Consider the following 23,219-nt stretch of genomic DNA (forward strand, 5'->3'; position numbering starts at 1 on the left):
GACAGAGAGATCTCTCCGGATGTGTTCCTGCACACAAAGGGACTGGAATTGCTTTATGCACGTAAGGGTTAACTCTGCTAAAATATTCATTCCTACTAACAATGGTTCCCAACCTTTTCACCTGACGCTGTTCTTTATTAGGATTCTCCCCTCATGGGTCCCTTGTTTGAACAGATACTATCTACTGATTTGTATATATTAAGTAATAAATATTTACATTATTTCTCATTCTTAATGACCAGGAGATGTACATCTGACAATCCAGGCTTTTGATCAATCTGATATAATTAATATTACCACACTGAGTTGAAGTGATTCCAGCAAAAGCCACATCCTTCATAATACATACAACCTCAACAAGGGGGAAAATGTACCTTCATTAAGATTTTTGGCAATCTTAGAAATAATTTGGAGTCCCCCTCCCTCCCTTCACCCCATGACCACCTCTCCAGATCATCAGGGGTCAAGGGACCATAGATTGGAAACCACTGCTTTAGAGTAAGGTGAAAGATTCCTAAAAGATAAGCATTTGCCACTGGTAGTGTAGAATCTGTGCTTTCAAAATCAACAAGTTAGTCACGAAATAATTCATATACATACTAAATGGGTACCTCTAGACACACTTTTGAAAGGAACCTGTCTTGGCCCACGTATAATACCTGGATTCCTTCCTTCGCTACGAAAAGGGCGGACTATGGGTTTAGGAAATTTTGTTCCTTCCAAAGCTTTGGCAGCAGCTGTGTGCTGGGCTTTTTTAATACTAGTTCCTTCAGCTTTCCAATGCTGATCTCCAAGTGTTAGCTGTACTGTAAACACCTACAAATGAAAATTGTGAGCTCTCAATTCATGAATCCTGATGGTGACTATAATATGTCACTTGGACCTTGAATACTTTTTATGTCATGGTTTAAAAGGCCTGGTCATATCCTGGTAATTTACCCCTTCATCATCTTTTCTTCTTTTTTGTTATTTTTATAAACACAGATTATATATACATACGTATACACACATGCACACATCATTGACTAACATTACATAGCACTGCATGAAAAAAACTATGCTTTGAAAGATGGTGGTAAATACAGTGTAAAACATGTTTTCTTATATGATAAAATATTAAAACCTGATTATCTGGAAGACGTACAAATGGAAATTGTCTTCCAATGACTTCTTATGCAAAGAATTTAGCAAATTTGATTTAAACACATAGCATCTCATGTAAATTAAGACAATGCTTGTTTTGATGCTGTAATATGTTTATTCAGACTCTTGTCTAAAAACAGAATCCCTTAGGACAGGAATGTGAACAAAATTGGGAATGTCGGCCAGGTTCTAAAATGTTGCCTTCTACTTTCCCTAAGACTGGCACTGCCTCCACTTTCAGAAGAAAATCAAATCCAGAGCAAGCAAAGCTCCAAAAACGTTTTTGAACTCAACTCCAAAGAGGTATCCAAACAACTACTTTTGTCTTCAAAACACTGGGATCCCAAAGTTAAGAATGGCAAGCCTGTTTCTTCCTTTTTAAACATAAAAGTTACTCAAATGCACATCTCCATTCTTAAAACTACATTACGATAATTCCATCACTATTAAATTCATATTGTCAAAAAATTATGGCCCATCCTAGAACAGTGGTTCTTTAATTTAGATGTACATCCGAAGAATCACCTGAGAAGCTTGGTAAAAGTACAGATGCCTGGGCCCTACCCCAAGGGTTCTGACTGAATAGCATGACAGAGATCCCGAGCATGTGTATTTTTAATAAGGTCCCCAAGGGATTCTGATGAACCCCAAAGTTTGAGATCCACTGGTTTTAAACTTAGCAACTGAAACATTTATTTTTTCTGATTTTCTTTAACACAGAATATCACTTTATTTCATTTACTGATAATTTTTCAAGGGAAACAATGGTTTGAGTATAACTAGGTCATTTAAAATTTGGTGCCTAAGGGGATGGGCACAACTTGCATTTATAGCTGTTTTTTCTTGTAGGTCTTAACTTCAGGATTCCCTCAATGCACAATTTCCAGTAAAGGGAAAAACTAAAGAATCTTTCCCTCCCCTTGAAACATTAAGGGTCTCCTATATATGTGCTGTAGTTCCCAAGTTACTAATTTAAGTGCCAAAAGCAAGAACTCAAAACTCTGATTGGCCTGAGAAGTCCAACAGCAGAAGCCTGCACTGCTGTACAATCCCTGGGCCATTTTGGTGATCCTTTCATGGAAAGACACTGAAGGGGAAAATGCTAAAAAAAACAAGAAAGAGTTAATCTTATTAACAGTCTTGCCTTTGTCCAGGAAATTCCCCTTCTGGAGCTGCTGCCACTCTGCTGCATTCTGTGTGGAAGGGTGGGAGTTAGGTTAGAATCTTGGTTTTGACAGAATTAAAAGCACACCAGTCCTCTGACTTTTAAAATAGTCTAACAATCATTCAGAGGGGAACAACTTCTTTTTGAACAACTTGTAGTAAAATAATGTGCAGTTATGGACTGAACACATAGCAAAATACCTACTGCCTAAAGAACTAAAGAACTAAAGTTCAGGTGAGAAAGGAGATACTCCAAAAAATACCAAAATCAGTTAATAAAGGGAATCCCAAAGTTAAGATCTGCAAAAAAAAAAAAAAAAAAAATCCTATAGAAGAACTATAACAATTATAAAATGACTCATCTTTCAAATATAAAGAAATATTTCAACTATAATTATGCTTTAGAATAATGTTAAACTAGCTTCATGTGAGTGAGAAATGTCTCTTTTTTATTAAATGCGTAATTGCTTAATAACAATAGCTACCACTTAGCAAGCACTTAGTAAGTGGCAGACAGTGGCTGCACACTTTAACATATATCCTCTCATTAGATCTAACAGGTAGGTATTATCATCCCCATTTTATAGACGAGGAAACTGAGATTCAAAAAATAGTACTAGCACAAGGTCACACAACTAGTTAAGAAGCTGGGATTCAGACCCGGTGCTATGCTGTGGTACCTATTTAGAATTTTGGTTGATGTTACTTTTAGTCAAACGAAAAGACTTGAGATTTTGCATGTCAAGAAAATGAAGCATAAAGAGATTAAATAACTAACTCATCCTTAAGTATACTATCTTTGCTACAAGGCAGGATCAGAAACAGGAGGTCCAATTCCTTATCTCACATACTATATCCTTTTATCCTACAGCCATAAAAGGTAAAGCCAGGTATGCATATATTTAAGTTTCAAGATGTACATTAGCACAGATACCACACAAATTTAAAAAACCGAATTCCTGAGTAGCAAATAGCAAAATTTTCCAAATTATAGTCACCGTCATTATCTAAGATAAGGGGAATGACAAGGATAACTGAAATCTGAGACAATCCAAAACACTCATTTTGAAACTAATTTCTACCCTCCATCTTCAAACCTTTAACTTGAATTGTTAACCAGTAGCAAAACTGATTTCCCATTCACCTCCTTTCCCTGCCCAGCCTAAGGCACATGTGCAAACAAACAAGACAGGAGCCAGAGGTAGGCTACAACTGGGAGGAGGCCCACAGCCTGGAAAACTTGTGGGAAATCATTCACAGGTGCTTGGAAATTGTCTCTATTCAGAATCCTAAACAACCACACTAACTGGAGTCTTAAAAGCCAAATATTCCAAAACGAAGCATATCTTTCCTTTGACCCTTTCTGCAAGGATGAAAAAGGAAGCAACCCTTCAAAAATCTATACCTTTGCTTCTCTTTTTAAGACAACCTCAGCAGTTTGAAAACACGTCTTGAATCACAGCACCACTTTCGACAGGATTAAAAAAAAAAACAACAAAAAAACAGAAAACATTCCTGGTGGGTTATAAATGCACAAGCAATACAGACAATATTTACCTTACAGTGAGCTGGACCTTGCTCACGCAAAAGCTTATACTCAGGCTGAATCTTGTTGAAACGGGCTAACTCATTCACAAGACACATTGGGGTTTTCTCTTTGGGGTGTGCCATGTTAGAAGGAACTGAAAAATAACGTAAGAGCATTGAAGTCAACTAGCAGTATATAAGACTGCTGCTCTCCCAGGGATATTAAAAAAGAGGGGAAAACAAACTGAAGGTCTAATGATTTAGAGCAGCAGTGATGCAAAACCACAAACAAGCACATGCCTGAAGACAACACTACTGTGATTTTTTCTTAATCAGTTGAAGCCAGGTATCCTAGAAGGAGAGGGTGTATCTTCCAAAGAGAGAACAGAAATCAGGGAAATAACTACACCACAGCAGGCAAGCAAGATTTGGAACCAGATGAAGCACTGCTATTATAACCAACCAAGGGAATAACAAGGTCGTCTGAGCAGACACACACAGGTTACCACGACCAGCTGTCAACTGTACCCTGGTTCGTTATTTCACAAAACTCAACATGCCAATACCATCTCTCAACAAGGACTGTTGTTTCCCAGACAGCTAACTACTCATTCTTGTGGCATCCCCTAGTCTTTTCTCTAGAGGCTACCATCCTCAGACCCTATCTATTTCTCACAATTACGAAAATAAACTAAAATGGCCTTGGTGGGAGGGGATTATGTAAAGTCAATAGGATGCAGATATAAATACAAATTAGAAAAATAAGCAAAAAAAGCTGAGAAGACTGAAATAGTCTATGCCTTTTCTTTTAAGATGGTCTCACATGGCAAATTTGGGGAAAACTAAGTCTCTAGGGAACTATGACTAGTCAAGAATGCTATCTGGTGAGCTGGTTCAAAAAGTCTGGAGATAGTGTGGAAACTGCCATGCAGCTGAGAGTGGGAGAAGCAAACACTCAAGAAGAGATTTACAAAGTAAAGGAAATGAGAGGACAAAGGAGGAAATGCAAAGGAAACTGCCAGGCATAAGAAAGAGGCTGAAAAGAATGTGTAAGGTGACTCTGGTATGGAGACTCCCAATATTGACATCATATTTATTTAACTGATTTTGCCACATTTGGGGGGAAGAATACTCTTTTTAGGTGTGTGGTTTTTTTTTTCTTTTAAGTGTTCCAAAACTTTTTAAATCAATGAGTATCTTCAGTTCATTTTCATTTTCCTAACAACCAGATTTGAATGCTTCTAAAACTTATTTCCCTTATAAAAATCTCTGCTTTTCTGTTCAATTTCTAATTGCTCCTCATGAGGACTTCTGAACTACCTCTGGAACCTCCCCAACTTAAACTTACTTGCTCAAAATAAAAATTAACAATTGCCAGTGTACTCTTTTGTTTCCTAGATAAATATAGCTACCCCTGGCTTGAGATAAAATCTTAAAGAAAAACAAAAGGGGGGCTTGCACATATGAGAGGTTCTATGTCAGTTCTGGAAAATAATTTTAAAAGAACTTTCCCAAAAAACAATGAATACCCAAAGTGGTATTTATTGTTCAATTCTTTCTGCCAGCCGCCACTTTATATAGACTAGACTTTATAGTCTGAATAGTTTCCCATTCTTTTTCTTACTATTTTGAGATAATCTTTCATCTGAGGTCTCCATCAACCCAAAATACAACCAGTGTTCTATCTGGGATAAAGAAGCATCGGTGACAATACTTTCTTCTGCTTAAAAGTAAATGAGAGCGCTCCCTACATCTGCAATCTACTTATCAGATCAAAAAACAGGCTAAGAAAACATTTGAAATAGAAGATACTTGGATTCATACGCTTACCTGCAGCTGCACTGGTGGAGGTAATAGATGCAGAGGGTAAAGCAGAGTTTTGAATAGGTCTACCTGCATTTTCAGAGGGCAGAGAGCTAGCAGTAGAAGGAATACTCATCAAAGGCTGTGAGAGAAGAGACTGGTTCTTGTTCAGTATTTGGCTCCCTGAGAGAGCAGCAGATGGGTTCTGAACTTGCACTTGAACTTGAGACATGGTCACTTTCAACAAAAGTGAACAACTGCAGGTAAACAGCTTTCAGTGCAGGTTAATTCAGTGCTATGAAGTCTAAAGTTCTACCTAAAAGTTGTAAGGGAAAGAAAATAAAAAGGTAAATTATAGAGGAGATATGAAATTGCCAATATTCAGTCAAAATTGGTGTCACCTACTGAAGCATGAAAACAGCCCTGTTTAGCAGGTAGTTAGGTTGATTTATTAGGAATGTTTCTCTTTGGTATACTCTAGGTTTCTTGGGATTGTGACTTTCCATACCCAGGTGGGCTGCATGTTCACTTTACCATGAGAATCAGAAGAGTAAAATGACTGCTGAACATTAAGAATTTTTAAACCATAGCTTATATTAAAAATGCAAATTTAAAAGTATAGAGAGGTTTTCTGTATTATATGGAGTATGTAAAAGCTTCTGGTCTCAAAATTGTAAGAAGCTGAAAACAAACTAGGTTTGTAACATGATTAACAGGTGAATGTAAACACTGCTTCCATTTAGGGGCAACATGCTCAGATCGGCTGGCACCTGTAGCATTTTCCTTTAAGTTAACCAAAGAAAAGAAGGAATTTCTCACTTCTCTGTTTCTTTTTTTCCTTATGATGATAAAAGATCTATGTTTTCCTAAGAGGTTTGTGTGAGAAGGGCTCATTTAGTTACAGATTCCAAACAAGAAAACTGTTGCAGCCACACCAATGTTCACAACCCTGAGAAATGATTTGAATGGCACAGGCCATTCTATAGTAATTGCACCAATAAAAGCAGAAGATGATGAAGAGGAGAGGAACAGATTTTAGACTATGGCAATTTTATAGTGTGAGTGTAAAACAAAATAAGAAATTGTTTACCTTTATAAGTTAGGACATCAAACGCATTATTTCTAAATAATTTAAATTTCTTCACAAGTCAAAAATAGGGACAGTTCTGCTCCTTTTCATGGCTATCCTTCAGAAGGCTGCAAGTGTTTTAAGCAAGTCAAAAGTACTTAAAAATAACCAATAGCAACAAAGATCAGAAAACAGCAGGTCTCTCAGGAAATAGCCAAACAAAACAGAAACCAGCAAACTAATTACAAGTTCTATTAAAAAACAATTGTTTGCCACTTCAATTTTTTTTTTCAAGTCTCAAAATGATTGTTAATTAAAGCTGGACCTCTAGAAAGAGCTGAATGACCACAACAGTTCAGTTACTTGATGAGTCCTGACACTATCTCTTGCTGAGACAAAAAGAACTACAACACTCAAAAGAAACTCAGCTGAAATATGACTGGGTAAGAGGCATAAACATTACCTTACTCATCAAATTTCCTAACATTTCACTTGTTCCTTGTTTACTGATATGCAGTTTTGAATCTGAACAAAATGGCAGAGGAGATTCATAGAAGATCTAGATAACGGTAGTAGCAGACAAGTTTTCAGTGTTAAGAAACAAGTCCAAACCATTTAAAAATTGGCTATGGCCTTGTTTCATTCATGTTTTTTTCCAACTGCCAAAACATCAGTCTCTCTCTCTTCCTCTCTCATTCTCTAAATTCTGTCTAGAGGGCAAAATTTTTCTATCAAAGAAAAATCATTTATGGAATACTCACAACTTTACAAACATCAACCACAGGTCACAAACTCGAAAAATAAATCATAAAGCAAAGTATCTGCTCCAGAGTCTGCCAACATCCCAGAATGAGCAATCCACCTCCACCCTCTGTGGCTCCAAGCTCTGAGACTCTGAATGAACTCCTAAATTGGAAAGGGTGGGGGGCAGAGAGATCTTTTTTGGCTAATGCTCTCTAAAGTAGGCCCACTGCCAGCATTTCCAGTCACAGAGACAAATACATACATTTGAGAAAGGGCAAAAACAAAAGCTGTTTAATTAAGACTGCCCCAAAAAATGTCAACCTCAAATTCACCAGGAAGAATTATGTCTTTATAACAATTAGTTGAAACAAGCAGTTCAAAACGCCAAATAAATTAAAAAACTTCCAAATAAGGCTGTGTACTTTACAAATTTTAAATTCCAACATGACCAATATCAAAATTCAACAAAAAGTACTCATCTGATAAATTTTTAGTCATTTGCTAATGTAACACTCCGTGTTAAAATTTGTTCCCAGGAGACATCTGACAATGTCTGGGGACATTTTCTTGACTGCCACAACTAAGGAGAGAGGGAGGGTGTGTCACTGATATCTAGTAAGAAGAGGAGACAGTGATGCTGTTTCAAGTACCCATATACTCATCCACAAAGTAAAATCTGACTAATGTAATAAGCAGCCTATATTCATAAGACAGGAAAATAAAATCCCCTTTCACCTCCAAAAGACTCTAAAAAAATTGATGCTAGTATTTTACCCAAACAGATGCTCCCCTCTCCCCACCAAACTCAAAGAGAAGCCACTTGGAAAGCCATCCTAGTTTAACAGGGCAAAATATATTGTTTACCCACACATTCAAAGAATAAAAAAAGCTTTTCACTACTGCTATTTATATAGTTCAATACAGTCTTCAAGGGAATCATAGAATTTGAGACATTACTTCTGTATAAATTTTGAAACTGTTGCTCAATAGTACTCTGTCTTGAAGATTACATCCTTAATACATATGCCTTTTCCTTTAAATCTATCTTTAAGGACTGTTTTCCACTGGGTAAATTAGGGACTCCAAAGAGATTACAATGCTTGGTTACATTTTTCTGATAGAAGAACAATATTTTCACACAGTAAAATTAGGTTGAAAAGATTTTTCAGCTTTCCCTGGCACTGGAAACACCTTTATTAAGCCTGGGTTGTGTTATTTCCCTGCCTCCTTGCCATCAGCACAGATGAGGTCCTTTAATCTCCTCCTGATTTTTTCCTATTTGAAGAGTTTTAGACACCAGCTCAGGAAAACATGCTCATCTTACTTCCAAGTTCAATATCTTATATGGCATATATAAGTACTATAACACTAAAAGAGGTGGAATGATGGAGGTATAGGTTCCCCTTTAAAAGATTCCTTAATTCCAAATCCCCCTGGGCTCTACCATTGGCTTGGTGACATATCTTTTCATGAAAATAGTCTCATCTTGGCTGGCAGCTTCTGTTTTACAAAGGTCAAGTGCTTTTTAGTTGGGGGGAAGGGAAACATGGACACATGAATTCAACTGAGAGCATTTTTTAAAATTATACATGTACTAAAAAGTGGTTATTCCTCACTCAACATGTTTATTCTTCACTCAACAGTGAATCTTCTAAGACTATACCATACTGAATGCACATTCTAAGTGACTGAATATACAAGAAAACAGATCCCCTAGAAATATCTTGCAGAACTATCTGCAATCAATCTTAGTCTGTATTCACCTTCAACTAACAAACTGTTAGATCTCTGGATGACAATACAAACAGCAAATCCTACTGAAAATGATGGACTACAGTTAATAGTACAACTTTAAAATGTTCCTTCATGAATTGTAACAAATGTACCACACTAATCCAAGATGTTGATAATAGGGGGGTATATGTGAACTGCATTTTATGCATGATTTTTCTGTAAACCTACAGCTTCTCTAATTTAAAAACAAACAAACAAAAAAAAAAAAAACTCCTGTACGGAATAACTAATCAGCAATTACGGAAAAACATCATTTTTAGTATCCAATTTTTAAACTTATAATGAAGTTATCTACACTATCGTGTAATCAACATATCAGTCTCCTTTGCAATAAGTGACATTTCCAGATAAAATGTGTTAAAACAAACAAAAGAGGCCACTCCACTTTTAGACAAGCTTCCTTTTAAGGCAGTCATAAACATTTCACTAAATATTTTCCCTTGAAAGTCCTTCATTAAATCTCATGTAGTATGGACATACAGATACAAAGTAGTACTCCAGCTCCTTTCCATGATAAAACATTAGCAACTGCAACAATAAATTTAGGATATATTCATTCAATAATAAACAAAAATGTATTAAGCACTGACTACATGTGAACCCACAAACAGCACAGTGTACAATCTCAAATTCTGGAAGAATCTATTTGTTAAAAACTTCCTCAAAGTCACAAGAAGAGACCTTTTAGTAACCAACTGCAAATCCATTAATCTTGCTCTCTCTAGTTGTTTAGAGGCTTTACTCCCAGAGAAACTTAGTCAACAACAAAAAAAGTTAAGGGATAAACCATTTTTCTCCTACATAAAGTCCTTTTCAACAACCTTAAAATACACCTAAAATAACCACATCATCCCTTACATCCAACAGTTACTCTCAAGATCCTTTTCAACACATCTTTCTAGATATAATGTGGTTATAAGTTTTCTGCAAATAAATTCACCCCCACCACTCTATCCCCACCATTCCTGCCCGGAAACAGCAATTCCTTGATGAGTCCAAACATTATCCAAACACCTGAAGGCAGGGCAGTCACAAATACAGAGCATGTCAATCACTATCATCCTACATAATCTTTCCAAAAAAACTGCATTAAGGTCAATGTAAAGCAAACAATGTTCAACAGCAGACTCATATCGAATCACACAATAATAAAATCCTTTAAAGAAATATGACCAAAATACTTATTTAAAAAAAAACAAAAAAAAAAAACCCACTATACACTTGGTGTTCAGGATGGGAGAAGTAGCCCTGAGGAGGCATAATCCACTGGCAAGACAATAAAATTTAGCCAAAAATAATTCCTGGAAACAACTTGCACTGCTCATGACCTTTGCATCCAATACAAAGCCTAGTAGTCGATGGAGGATTTTCTTTCCAAATAAATGTAACCACTTTAAAGAAACACTTCCTAGAAGAGAATTTATTAACTGTTCATCCTAGAAAAACTGTCATACCTTATGCTGTACTAAAGTGAAGAAAACTTACCTCTGTAGCTTAACCTTATTCTCTTTTATAGCTTTAAAACCTCATCAGGATTCCCTGCCCCCCCCATTCCCTAAGAGAAATCCTTAAAAATAACTAAACCCAAACATATATTAATCTTTGAAAATGTGGAGGTTTTAAAAAAAATCCAAACACATAAAAACAGAAAAATGTTTTAAAAGCACCAAAACGCATACCTCTTCATGATTTGCTGGAGATTTTTAAGAGTTGAACTATGTGACATTTTCTTGACTACAAGGGGCTTGGTTCATACAATGATTAACTGGCTTTCCCTTTCAGAAAAGGGAAATTGTAGTCTGTAACCATGTATCATCTACTTAGAAACACAACTGCATTCACCATCACCTTCATGCAAAGAGACCAGTGCCAAGACCCAGTTTTGAAGAAACCGCTCGTACTCCTACGTAGCGACCAACCATGTTAAATCAGACTTCTGAGTTGTGGCTTTCAGTTCTACTCCCAACTCAGTAATTATATGCCCAACTCTTGGCAATCCACTTCCATGTGCCTCAGTTTTCCCAAGGCACTTTATAATAGGATATTTGATGAAGTCTCAGTTGTGGCAATCTAAGAACTAAAACACTGAAGGAGTCTTGAGTCATGGTAACACAGTTATTTAGTTCTTTGGGCGGGGTGTTGCGGAGGGAAGCATTATACAAAATCAGTGTGGTTAGTATACACCGGTTCACTGAGCTTTGTACAACTTTTCTAATTTCCTTATACTTCAAATTCTTTGTTCCCAAAGAAAAGGGAGTTAACTTGTCCACTAATTACTGCTTCAGAGATATGGTGTGGTAATATGCATTCAGTGCTTGAAAAGAAAGTGCTAAAAACATAAAGTTGTTCATTTTGCAATGCCCTGATAAAGGACTATAAAATCCTGAACACTCATATAAAACTCTGTCTGGATGATCACAAGCTGCTAGTAGTAAACAGAGCTGATTTATAACCTATCTCACAATGGAAAACAATGTTGAATTAGTTCTCGAAGTCTGAAAACCAAGTTTAACTTACTTAATCTAAGAAATCAGAGGCTTAAAGGAAAGCAAACTACAAAAGTTTCTATGACTAAGATGCCTACTGAAAAAGATATGTTAAATGGCAACTTCAATGGTCAGCTTTCATGTCCTTACATTTAAAGTATATGAAGATGCTGACCAAAGGATTTTACATACTTGCTAACAATTTTTCCTCATTTAATTTCTATTTAAAACTCAAGAGTAAAAAATTCAAACTGCATAAAATTTCTTCTGTTTCTCTAATATTACACTCAGAAGTAAAAGCCATTTCCACACAAGTCACTGAAGAATTCAAAAGTACTATCAATTACAAACACGTCTGAAATTATATAGCCAAATTACTCGTACCTTAAAGAAGGTGCTCCAGGAACAATGCTGATTTGGTTTAGTTCTGAGAGGTTATGTGGTTAAGAAATTCCTGGAAAATAAGAAGCAATAATTTTCTAGAGTAAGTTTTTTTTTTTCTGAAAATGAAGACATATATTGCTAAAGTTTGGGGAAATCTAAAAGTTACAAGTAGGAAAGTTTCTGACAGCATGATGCCATAGACTGAAGCAGCACACTGTAGAGTCAACAGAAGACACAACTGCCTGGGAACTGGGTAAAGAATACTTTACAGAGACATGGACACAAGACCATAAAAATTTCCTTTTTTTAATCTGTTACTTCCTGAGAGAGAGCTCTGAATACCTAGAAATTAATTTTTTAAAAAGGAATTGGACATCATATACTGTCCAGTCACACAGGCCTGATTTTCAAGATTGTGGGATTTTATTCCCCATTTAATAACTGGCTAAATATTTTATTCATAAGTTCTTTACCAAATGCTTGATGATACAAATGCAATTATATGGGAAAATTTACCAAAAGGAAATTTGTACATAAATGTTCTTATATTAAATTGCAAAATACAAAAAAGCATATTACCTCTAGCGAATTGAAGCCATAATTACTTTTAGAACCGGATTTCCAGTGACATAAGAGTTTAATTCTCAGACTCTCAGGTCTGCTTTACCTAGAGGTTTCCCCTCTTTTAAATGATAAAAGTAACAAATAGAATTCCTTACCTTGAGATACTCTTTGCATTTTTTACAACAACAAAGTTATTCCATTCATTTCATTTTTTTCACTGCTACTATGGCTTAATAGATATTAAAATGTAGCTGTTCACTGTCCAAATTATTTCAGAAATAAAATCATGAAATCTAATTTGTTTTCCAGTATTTTAATAGCTCAGGTACTTTGTTTTGTAAAAATACTATACTAACAAATTTCCAATCTAGAACCCAGATGTTCCAAAATCTCACCACCTAAAAGACTGGCATGAAAGGGAACTGGGGAAAAAAAAACAAAAAAAACAAAAAACCCTAAGCAGCCAAAACAGATGTCTAAGACCACCTAATACAGTCTATGCCTTTTACTAATGGGAACCTCCCTCAACTCAAGCCCATTTGTGCCAAACAATTATGCTGTTTTGAGTATCTAGTTTTGCAGCCCAAAGCAACAGTAAAAAATTGGAATGGAAAAAAAAGAAGTGCTAGAGACAGACATAATGACAACAGTAAGAAACAATAGCCAACAAACAACAAAAGAGAGAGAAAGAGACTTGAGTACAGCAGTCTGCTACCATTCAGAACAGTGGACCTCAAACTTCTTTACACAATAAATGTGATATATGAGATTCATGTACACATTCCCATTCCCATGACCAAATCTAATTTTTGAAATCCCCTAACCAATTTCAAAGGTTAATCCAAAGACAACTCTATTACCGGTATATCTATCACTTAGCTCCAAGCAGTGGCAGCAATAAGAAAGATTGTGGATTAAGCCCAAATCTATTTCTTCCCTACTATACTAAGATACAAGAGAGTGAATTAAATGCATTGTTTTATTCACTCAAAAAATAATTATCGAACACCTACTATATGTAGGCACTATTCTAGGCACTGAGGAAAGAGGCATGCACAAATAAGATGAAGTCCCTGCTCTGGTAGAATTCACTTTTGTATATTAAAAAAAAAAAAAAATCACAGCAGTAGCATTTTAATTAGTAGTAACAAATCACCTCATAACTGAAGAAGACAGTTTATAATACACATCACCTCATAACTGAAAAAGACACCTAAGAATCTAAAAGACTCATTGGCTACCAACTGCTAATTTAGAATAACAGCAAACTAACTACATAGCTGCTCTGATGAGGTGGAGAAAACTCCCCGGATTTGAGTTAAGGTCCCAACTCGGTTTCTCAGCTGAATAATCCTGAACAAGTTAATCTGTAGGCGTCAGCCTTTCACTATATAAAATGGGGCTACCACCATCTATTTTATGATTACTAAAACAGTAATCATGATTATTGGGGGGATTAACTGGTAATGTATATGAAATACTTGTAAACTATGACAAGACATGCAGAAGTCAGCTGTTAAATACCACTTTATTAGGATACAACACAACTCATATTAATAAATCATATTAAAATATATTATTTAAGAAAAAATGCAGCAAATTTTAGAAAGTGCCTCATCCAAAAAAAAAAAGACGATTTTATTCTTTTTTATATTTGGTGCTTAAACAGATAAATTTTCAGCTACCAGAGAAATTACTATCTAGAAGTATTTGTACCCTAAATGTTCCAGACTAAAAAGATTTATTCTATTACAAACTAAAATAAAACTTATTTAACTATATTTGTCATCTAATTAAAGGGTCATGGAGTCTCAATGAGCAGTTTGCTTAAACTGTTCAACAAAGAACATGAGCCTTCAAGCATAATCAGATTTATTACATTTAAACCATCCTCTTTCTGAAGGCAGAAAGGACTTTCCAGCCAGGTGAACAAAATCACAAAGATATCAGCAGACAATGGCCTATTTGTATCAGGGTGGGATCTGCAAGAGTAGAAAATTCATTCCTCAGTTAATTTTAATCTATAGAAAGTACAGACTTCACAAAAGCAAAGATGTGTGATAATCAGATAAGATCTAGTTAGATCATAATGGTCATCCCTGCAGAGAACTAAAGAAACAAATTAAGAAGCAAGATTCTGCTCACTTCATCCCCAGAAAAGATGCATTTCCAATACCTTTTCATGATTCATGAGACATACTTACGTCATTAAAAACTACATGGTTGCCTCAGTTGAGGTTAAACACAGAATGGAACTTCATACATCATCTCAACTAAAATTTCAAATCCAAAGGCAGATTTAATTTTATTGATCTAGCCTTTATGACTAGCCATAAGAGATAACTACTGCCTGACTGGAGACTCAAGATTTCTTATTCAGTTGATTATGGATTCAAAGAAAGTAAAAAAGAAATTGTTCAGGAGGCAGTTCAATATCAAACAGAAAGTTACACTAAATACTCTCAATACCATTAGCCCAGAATTGGATGCTAGAAACGGCTGGGAAGCAAAGTGGGCAACAACCACCTAACCCTATAAAATTAATTGGCAGCTTAGTTAACTAATTTCCAATAAAGTAGAACATTATAATTTGGAAGAAACTAATTTTCTAAGCCACAACCTTAACTACAGTTAAACCATTGTTAACAAACTTCATGAAGGATTATAGCAAAAATTTAGGAGATAGCTTCCTTCAACACAAAGGTTAATAAAACATCTCACTCTCCCTGCAAATTTTTGAATCAGCTTCAAATTTTTAGTTTTTATTTAACTGCAGCAATCTATTACAACAAAAGTAAACTGCAAATCTTCAAACTAGTCAAGGGAATCACAAATACAATTAAAAGGCTCAGTATTACCTAACCACACTTTCTTTCAAATTGGTCTAAGCCATCTATAAACAAAATTTATCTTAGCTGTGCAAAGGGGAAGGGGAGGCCTAGTGACAAGCAGAATCAATTATCCTAAGCAAAAAAGCACCTATACATAATCAGAGATGAAGTGTGTTCAGTGGAAACAGCAGTGGCTTTGGAACCAGACAAGCCTGTGTTCCATTGCTAATATTTAGTGACTTAGAACCCTGCACCAGTTACCTGGCCTCTCAGAAGGGCTTCAGTATTTCTCAGCTATTAAAAAACCTTATTTTGCAAAGATGGTTGGAAGAGGTCAAAATGTAACATAAATGGTCTAGTTCAATGCTTGGCACGAAGGAAAAGTTCAATGAAAGACAGCTTTTATATTAGACAAGTTCCATCTGACCTTTTCAATTCCTTTTCTACATCAAATAACTCTCACCCTGCAATTCTAACCTGGCATATGTTAAGAGCTCAATAAATAGTAGCAAATATTATCATCCAGCAAATTCACTAATCATATCCTCACTCACATAAAATTTATGAAGATAAATTTACAGCCACAAGCTAACTGAAGAAAAACTTTTAACGGAATAGAGAACAAGCTAACTAAAATCACCTGACTGGGCAAACAGTACCATAGCTGTATCAAATAGAACCTCAGAGATATTTCCATTTAGGTGGGAAAACCCTACACTACTTAAATAGATTTTCTTAGTCTTTGTAGTCTTGTAGACATGACAAAAAACTTCTACGACAATGACTACTTCTGTATTATATAATAAAATGGGCTGTTTTGCCTCCATTATTGCTTATAAACCCACAAATTCATCATTTGTCTTTCTAAAATTAGATTCTAAGTTAAAGAGAAGCAGATGGATTACAGATTTAATATTTAAAAGACTAATTTTTAATCGAAAGCAAATACTTTCTTGGATAGAATTTTCTACTTCTGCTTTTGGTAAATATACTCTGTAGGAGTCTCTTGACTATACCCCTTTAATAAATAAAAGAATGTGTAATCTTAGCAAATACAACTATTAGTCTGCATATATTTTGTTTCTACCTCCACTTATCTGGTGACATAAATCACTTTTACATCAGCCTTATTCACTATTATGGGAGTGTAAATATTTAAATAAATTAAGCTATTTGCACTAATTTCCCCATTTTATTCTTTTTTTAATATAAGTAATCTTCTTTGCAGTATTTTTCGTTCAGTGCATTAAACTGTCCACAAGACAGACATCCCTACCATCTATCCTGTGGCATTTAATAAGATGGATACAGCTATATATTTATAACCCTATTAGCTCCTTACTAGGTAAGAACAAAGGATTTGGTCAACATTATTCAAGCTTCATAATGCTTGAATCATCAATAGGCACATTTTGGTACAAAAGTTCATTAAACAATTTGCTTTAAAAGCAAAGAGTTCTGGAGTCAAAGCAAAATTGGAAGCAAAAATCAACAAAGATCTTGGCTTTTAAAGATCTGGGAATACCTTATATGGCTATGTCAATTTAAAAGTAACTGTAATAGGTATACATGCTGAAGCACTTAGTGTGCTGATGTTATAATTTACTTTGAAATGTATCAAAAGATAAAATGGAACGGACTGATGCATAAAAAGAGAGATAGACAGACGGAAAATATGTGTGATAAAGCAAATATAGTCAAACTTTAATAGCAGCAGATAGGTGGTAGATATACAAGTGGACACTGTAAAATTCTCTAAACCTTGCTACAGGTTTAAAATTGTTCCTAATAAAATGTTGGGGGAGAAATAACTATGGCAACTAGCATGTCTTCTCATAGTTCAATCTCCATCTTGCAATTTTGGGTGGGGGGCAGCATAAATGTTATATACTTGATATTCATTGATAAAGTTTTATTCAAAGGAAAGTTCATGGAGAAAATTACACCAGAAGCATTACAACCAAAAAGATCTGTCACCAGAGGTTAATTTAAAACATGTTACAGGTCTAGTGTGAATCAAAATTTGCCATACAATTCTCTAAACATTTCCATAGGCTCCAAAATCCTTCTGAGAGAAAGGCAGCAATCCCTAAAGCTCTCATTTGAGGAGGAAGAATTTACATTTCCCCAAATAGAGCAATTCTATGTCACTAAGTATGATATCAAATAAGATGACCCAATCTGGAAGCTCAAAAAAAACAAGGCCTCTAGAATTGACTTATGATATTCCAGAAAGACACCAATTTTTCATAAAAGTTTAATCTATATGCTGGTGTATCCAGTAAAAGGGCATCAGGGAATACAAGTTTAGAGCTCACTTTGTGCCACCTCTGTTAAATACCTGCACTGTCTGTCCTCTTTGGGAAAAGCTCTGGATGAAGAAGCACTGTATAGTCCCATGTCTGATTATTATCCCCAGAACAGTGTTAATGGTTTGGACTTCAGAATTCAGAGAAGAAAGTTCCATGAGTCATGTTCATTTCTATACTGAAAATAATCTGAATATAAACAGGCATTCTGGCTGAATCCTAAAAGACAGCAATTTGTTCTGAGAAAGCTGTATTTATATTAAGAATTCTAAATACTTAAAATTTTACTTTAAGCTTATTGGGAAGTACTGAACATTTCTCAAAATAAAATATATTTTGTGCCCTTTCCTAGATACTAACTTGTTTTATTTTTCTTAAATTAGATTTAAAAGGTATATCCCTTCCTATCTCCCAGGTTGCAATGACTAAAATATAGTAGATAATGTTTCCACTGTACCTGATCAAGCTCAAAAGTAAACCTACAAAACTGAAATAACAATGTTTCAGGTCTAAGAACTGGAAACTGTTCATGACCAGAAGTTTCAAAATTAAGTAACAATGAGAAACATTTTAAATATTTCTGTCAACTTCCATTCAACTCTAGGAAAGATCTCTTTTTAGACAAGAAAGTGAAATATGAACACCTATGTTGTGATTTCATATTAATAACAAATTTAAGATTTCACTTATACTAAATTTGATGTTTATAAATACGGTAGATGGGGGGCCTTTCAAAAACAATTTTATAACAGTGGTTTTTAAAATCAAATACCTTTGCTTAATTTGTAGTTTAAGGCGATTATCAGCATATTTACATGACTGCTGTAAAGAAACTCTGAAAGTTTTCATTACGAATTATTAACTGCAGTTTAACTTTGATGCAAAGTTATTCTCCATTAAAAGTGGCTTAACAGGTGGGTTTCCACCAGAACAGGATTTGGGAAATCTGTATTTCTGATTTTCCAATTACAGTCATTAACAGCAAAAGAACTGTTGTTTTTGTACACACACAAAAAAACAAGGAAGTATTTTTGGATTTTACTTTGAGGAGGAGAAAGCACTGAATCAAGAGCTAATCATGAGACTGATATTTTCCATTGTAATCATGTGTAAACAGAGATGAGAAACCCCAAAAAACAAAAGTAAATTTTGTGACAGATTAACAGTCTGTGGCAATTAGGTAAAATAAAAATCGCTAAAGTTATGATATGATGTTTGAGTTCTGTTTCAAAACAATCCAGTTTGTGGGAAACAGGAAACAAGACTGACCTTGGTTATAAGTTAATAATTGTCAAAACTGAGTGTCCAATACATGGGGGTTCTCTATTCGACTATTCAACTTTTGTATGTTTTCCATAATAACAGTAGTTCTAAAAAAAACTTTAGATTATCTACAGCAGTATTAAAGCACCATTTCTCTAGCATTATGCAATATGACAGAAGACATGCTTTGTATTGTCTGTAAAGGTGTTGTTTAGGTGTTTTTAAAGAGCCATCCAAACAAGATTTTAAGCTAAAAACAATGGTAAGACTTTATGTCAGAAAATTCTAGGAAAATGTCAAGAACAGGGAGGCCACTTTGCATTGTTGTGTTATTAAGAGACAGGTATAAATCAAAACATTTTAAGTTTACCAAAGAAATTCACTGCCTAAAACAATCCTATGGTATAGGGGAATCATTCAGAATAGCAAACACTTGTTCCTTATTCTTCTAAATTTGAATTTCCATGAGCTGCATTTCTTTAATGAAAGGTACATCTATACAACTAAGAAAAGAATTAAAAGAAACTCGGCATGTTTGAATAAAGCTGCTGTCCTGAAAATCCACCTGTTGCCAGGATGATTGAAACTGCTCCCGCTACAATCCAATTGTATTTTTAGTTTTTACTTCAACAAGTAGCAATGTAACTTACATTTGGTAAGCACACTGATTCCTGAAAGGCCAAAATCAACTGAAAACTTGGTTTAACTCTCTTTCCACCACCCTCTAAACATAAAGCTACAAGCAGAAGGAAAGAGTGACCTTAAAAATATCTCCAGAGTCAGAGAACAGTGGCAGAACAGACTGAAGTACACGTCTTTGACGCATCAGGAGAAAACTTCCACACAAGCATTACTGCCACACACTAAGGGGCAAGGGCTTAAAATGAAAGTCTGCCAACAGGGAGGCAGGGAATAAAAGCAAAGCTGCAGTGAAAAAAAAGTTAGAAGTTACAGAAGGAGAGCAAGAAAGGACTTATTTTTCCATCTTCATACAATCCCCCTCCAGAACCTGACACACGGCAGGTGCTCCAAAAAGGTTTGCCCAATTCAAGGGAAGCTTCTGCCATCAAGCTTCCCATTAATGGAATGACAGCAAAGCCGGATGATGGTAGAAGAAAAGGACCGGTTGCTCATACTGACGGAACTGGGGGAAACCCTGCAGCTGGTTAAGTGGAGGAGATGGAAAAAACAGCATCTATCTTTTACAGACGGCCTACTACAGAGTGTCCCAATTGAACGTATGCCCCTTTCAGATGTTAACAATCCAAAACAACGCCCGGGAGCTGCTGGTGGGCACAGTGAACATTTCTGCCTCTAAGGAAACCCAAATTGGAAGGTAGGTCAACTTCTGTCCACTCTATCCATTAAATTATATCTTAATACCACGCTAATAAATTATGTAGACAGTTTATTGGGACACGCGGTGGGTCTGGCACTCTGATAAGGGCTTTACACGCCCCAGTTCACTGAACCTTAACAGCCTTAAGAGGCCGGGACGTCGTTAGCCCCTTTTCCCAAAGAAGCACAAAGAGTTTAAGTGACTTGCCTAGAAGGGCGGAGCTAGGATTTGTACCCATGTTGAGCACCTGGGGCGTGCTTGTAATCACTACGCTACAGATCGGGGTTGGGGTACTTGGATGTTCTGGGTCTCGCGGGCTTGAAGCCGGGACCCTACCCTCCCACCCCCACCCGTGCCCCGGGAATAACTTCGGCATCCCCGCGCGCGACGAGGAACCAGGGAAGGCGGTCGTGGCACCTGTTTCCGGCCCTAGCAAAGGGTGGAGGGGATGGGGGAGCCCAGGAGTCAGGCCTCAGCGCGCCCCGAGCCCGGGGGCTCAGCAGGACCCGCCTCCTCGGGGAAGGCCCCGCCGGCGGCAGAGAGGCCCGAGGGAAGGAGGCCGGGCGCGCGGCCCCGCCGAGGCCTAGGCCCACCCGCCGCCCGCCTCCCCGCGACCACGGCGCCCCCGCGGGCCGCGGAGGCCCGGCCCGGCCGCCTCACCTGGCTGCTGCCCCGAGCTTGTCCCCGGCCGGCGGTCCTGGGTGGTGGCGGCGACGTCGAGAAGGGGAAGGAGGAAGGAAGAAGGGAGAGGAAGAAGGGACGGAGGGAGGGAAGAGGCGGAGTGGCCGCGGAGGGGGCGGGCGCCGCCGGGCCGGGAGGTGAGGGAGAGGGGAAACAAGCGAGACGCGGCAGCCACCCGCGCGAACGCTGAAGAGCCGCCCCGGCGCCCGCAGCCTGGCAGGAAGTGACGGGGGAGGGGCCGGCGCCAGCCCCCGGCCCCCGCCCCCACCCGCGGTCGGGACCACAAGTCCCGGCGGGCGCTGCGGCAGGGCCTAAGCTCGCGAGGCGCTCCGGGAGCCTGGCGGACTACCGTCAGGTCCTGCCTGGGGCGCCGCGGCCCGTCCTGGGCCCCGGGGCCTGCTGGGAATTGAAGTTCCGGGGGCCCGCTGGCAGGGCCCGAAATGTAATCAGGAAAGTGGGCCTTCCTTCCGTCTGTCCTTCCTTCCTCCTCGTTCTTTTCCTGCCCCCTTTCCACCCTTCCTTCCTTCAATCCCTCCTTCCCTCCTTCCCTCCTTCTTCCTTTGGTAAATGTTTACGTGCAGGGCATGGCTCTAAGAACTGAGAATATAATGAACAAATGGACAAAAATCCCTGCCCTCATGGAACTTATATTCCAGTGGTAAAACACACAATAAATAAATCAGTAATTTATACAGAGTGTTCAAAATCAATAAATGTCTTGCACAAAAGGAGGGGAGATGGACAATAAACTGTAACCGAACAAGCAAGGAAGACAACTTCTGAGAGCAACAAATGCGATGAAGAAAATAAAAGAGGATTATATGACAGACTGTGATGGGGGTGGGAGGAGGTCAGAAAGGGCCCCCATGAGAAGGATATGTTTGAGGTGAGACCTGAGCTAACCCAAAATTTGAGGGTAGAACATTCCAAGAAACAGCAGGCATGAAGGCTCTGAGGCAGGAGTGAATGTTCTGAAATAAGCATGCATTAACTTTATATGAAGAAGAAGATTTCTTTCTTAACTTGTCAGGATTGTTCACTTGACATGATGCAGTAGATTATTGCCATCAGCCTGGAGATCTTCTCAACTCCCCAAATCCACCAATACCATGATTTGGTTGTAGGTGATCAGTTAAAAAATCACATTTTGTCAAAATTATTCTTGAAACTCTCTTTAGAAAGAGACAGAGTTGGAAAATGACACATCCTCAGTCTGATTTACCTCCGTTGCAGCCACACGTTGCTATTTGTTTCACTCTGCTCTAGATAAACTAAGTGTTTTTGGTTTTGCCTCCCTGGTTTGTTTTTTGTATTTTTTGTATTGAGGGTGTGTGGATCTTGGGCCTCTAGAATCACACTCAGCAAAGAATGACTGTAAGAGGTCCAGGAAACAGAGTGAAAGAGGGAACTGAAGGCACACAGGTCTCCTCCCTCCTGCTCACTTTGGCACTGCTTCCCCACAATTTGAAAAGAGTTTCTTCTCTCTCTCTCTCTCTCTCTCTCAATCTCTGTCACTCTAACTATTACTCAATCTTTCTTGCCAAAGGAGTGTAGTTGAATTTGCATAAATTCATCATACGAGATGCTGTGGTTGAAAGGGCCCCTCCAAACACTGCCTTGGAAACTTCCCTGGGCCATGGAGAACTCCCTTCTCTAGACCAGGCTTTACTTTGTTTCTTCTAAAATGTTTCAAGAAATTTTGTAACACCAACACCCATTCAAAGGATTTCCACTGTTCCTTTAGTGCCCATCCAAGACATTTAGATATTGTTTTGCCTCTGCTGTAAAGTATATATTTTTCCTCTTTAAAACTTCTAAACAGTCTGGATCTAATAGCTCATTTGGGTAAAGGAGCAGACACAGAGAGGTTTCCTTAAACCCAAAGCTGGGATCTGTGGGCACAATCTCGTCAAAGCTAGAGAAGAGATTGTTCTTACCCATTTTACTATCACATGGCAGGGAGGGGCAAATAATGGGTCTGTGAGTTCCCGTATTAACTTTCTTCCCCTCTTCCATATGATAAAGGGGAGGTCCCTCTATTTTTTTAATGGAAATATTAAATAACAAGAAGAATAATTTTTAGACTTTTTTGACTTTTCATAGGGATTTTATGAGCTT

General features: G+C 37.4%; 1 protein-coding gene across 19 annotated transcripts in view; it reads right to left on the reverse strand.

Annotated features, from left to right (window-relative positions):
- Positions 1 to 21,335, reverse strand: part of STAU1 (staufen double-stranded RNA binding protein 1) — a 57,198-nt gene extending 35,863 nt beyond the window's left edge. For 2 of the 19 annotated variants that reach the window (XM_037811076.1, XM_037811075.1), the window contains exons 1-5: positions 21,081 to 21,334; positions 12,115 to 12,184; positions 5,665 to 5,953; positions 3,865 to 3,989; positions 660 to 816 (exon numbers count right to left, since the gene is read on the reverse strand). In XM_037811076.1, coding sequence (XP_037667004.1) covers positions 660 to 816; positions 3,865 to 3,989; positions 5,665 to 5,869 — 487 coding nt within the window. In that variant the 5' untranslated portion in view covers positions 5,870 to 5,953; positions 12,115 to 12,184; positions 21,081 to 21,334. Of the gene's footprint in view, positions 1 to 659; positions 817 to 2,287; positions 2,337 to 3,864; positions 3,996 to 5,664; positions 5,954 to 6,727; positions 8,355 to 12,114; positions 12,185 to 21,080 lie in introns of those variants that run through there. The other 17 variants (XM_037811073.1, XM_037811079.1, XM_037811078.1 and 14 more) reach the window with 17 other exon arrangements.
- Positions 21,336 to 23,219: the final 1,884 nt, after the last annotated feature.

The sequence above is a fragment of the Choloepus didactylus genome, chromosome 19 (assembly GCF_015220235.1).
Source record: "Choloepus didactylus isolate mChoDid1 chromosome 19, mChoDid1.pri, whole genome shotgun sequence".
In the NCBI taxonomy this organism is placed as follows: Eukaryota; Metazoa; Chordata; class Mammalia; order Pilosa; family Megalonychidae; genus Choloepus; species Choloepus didactylus.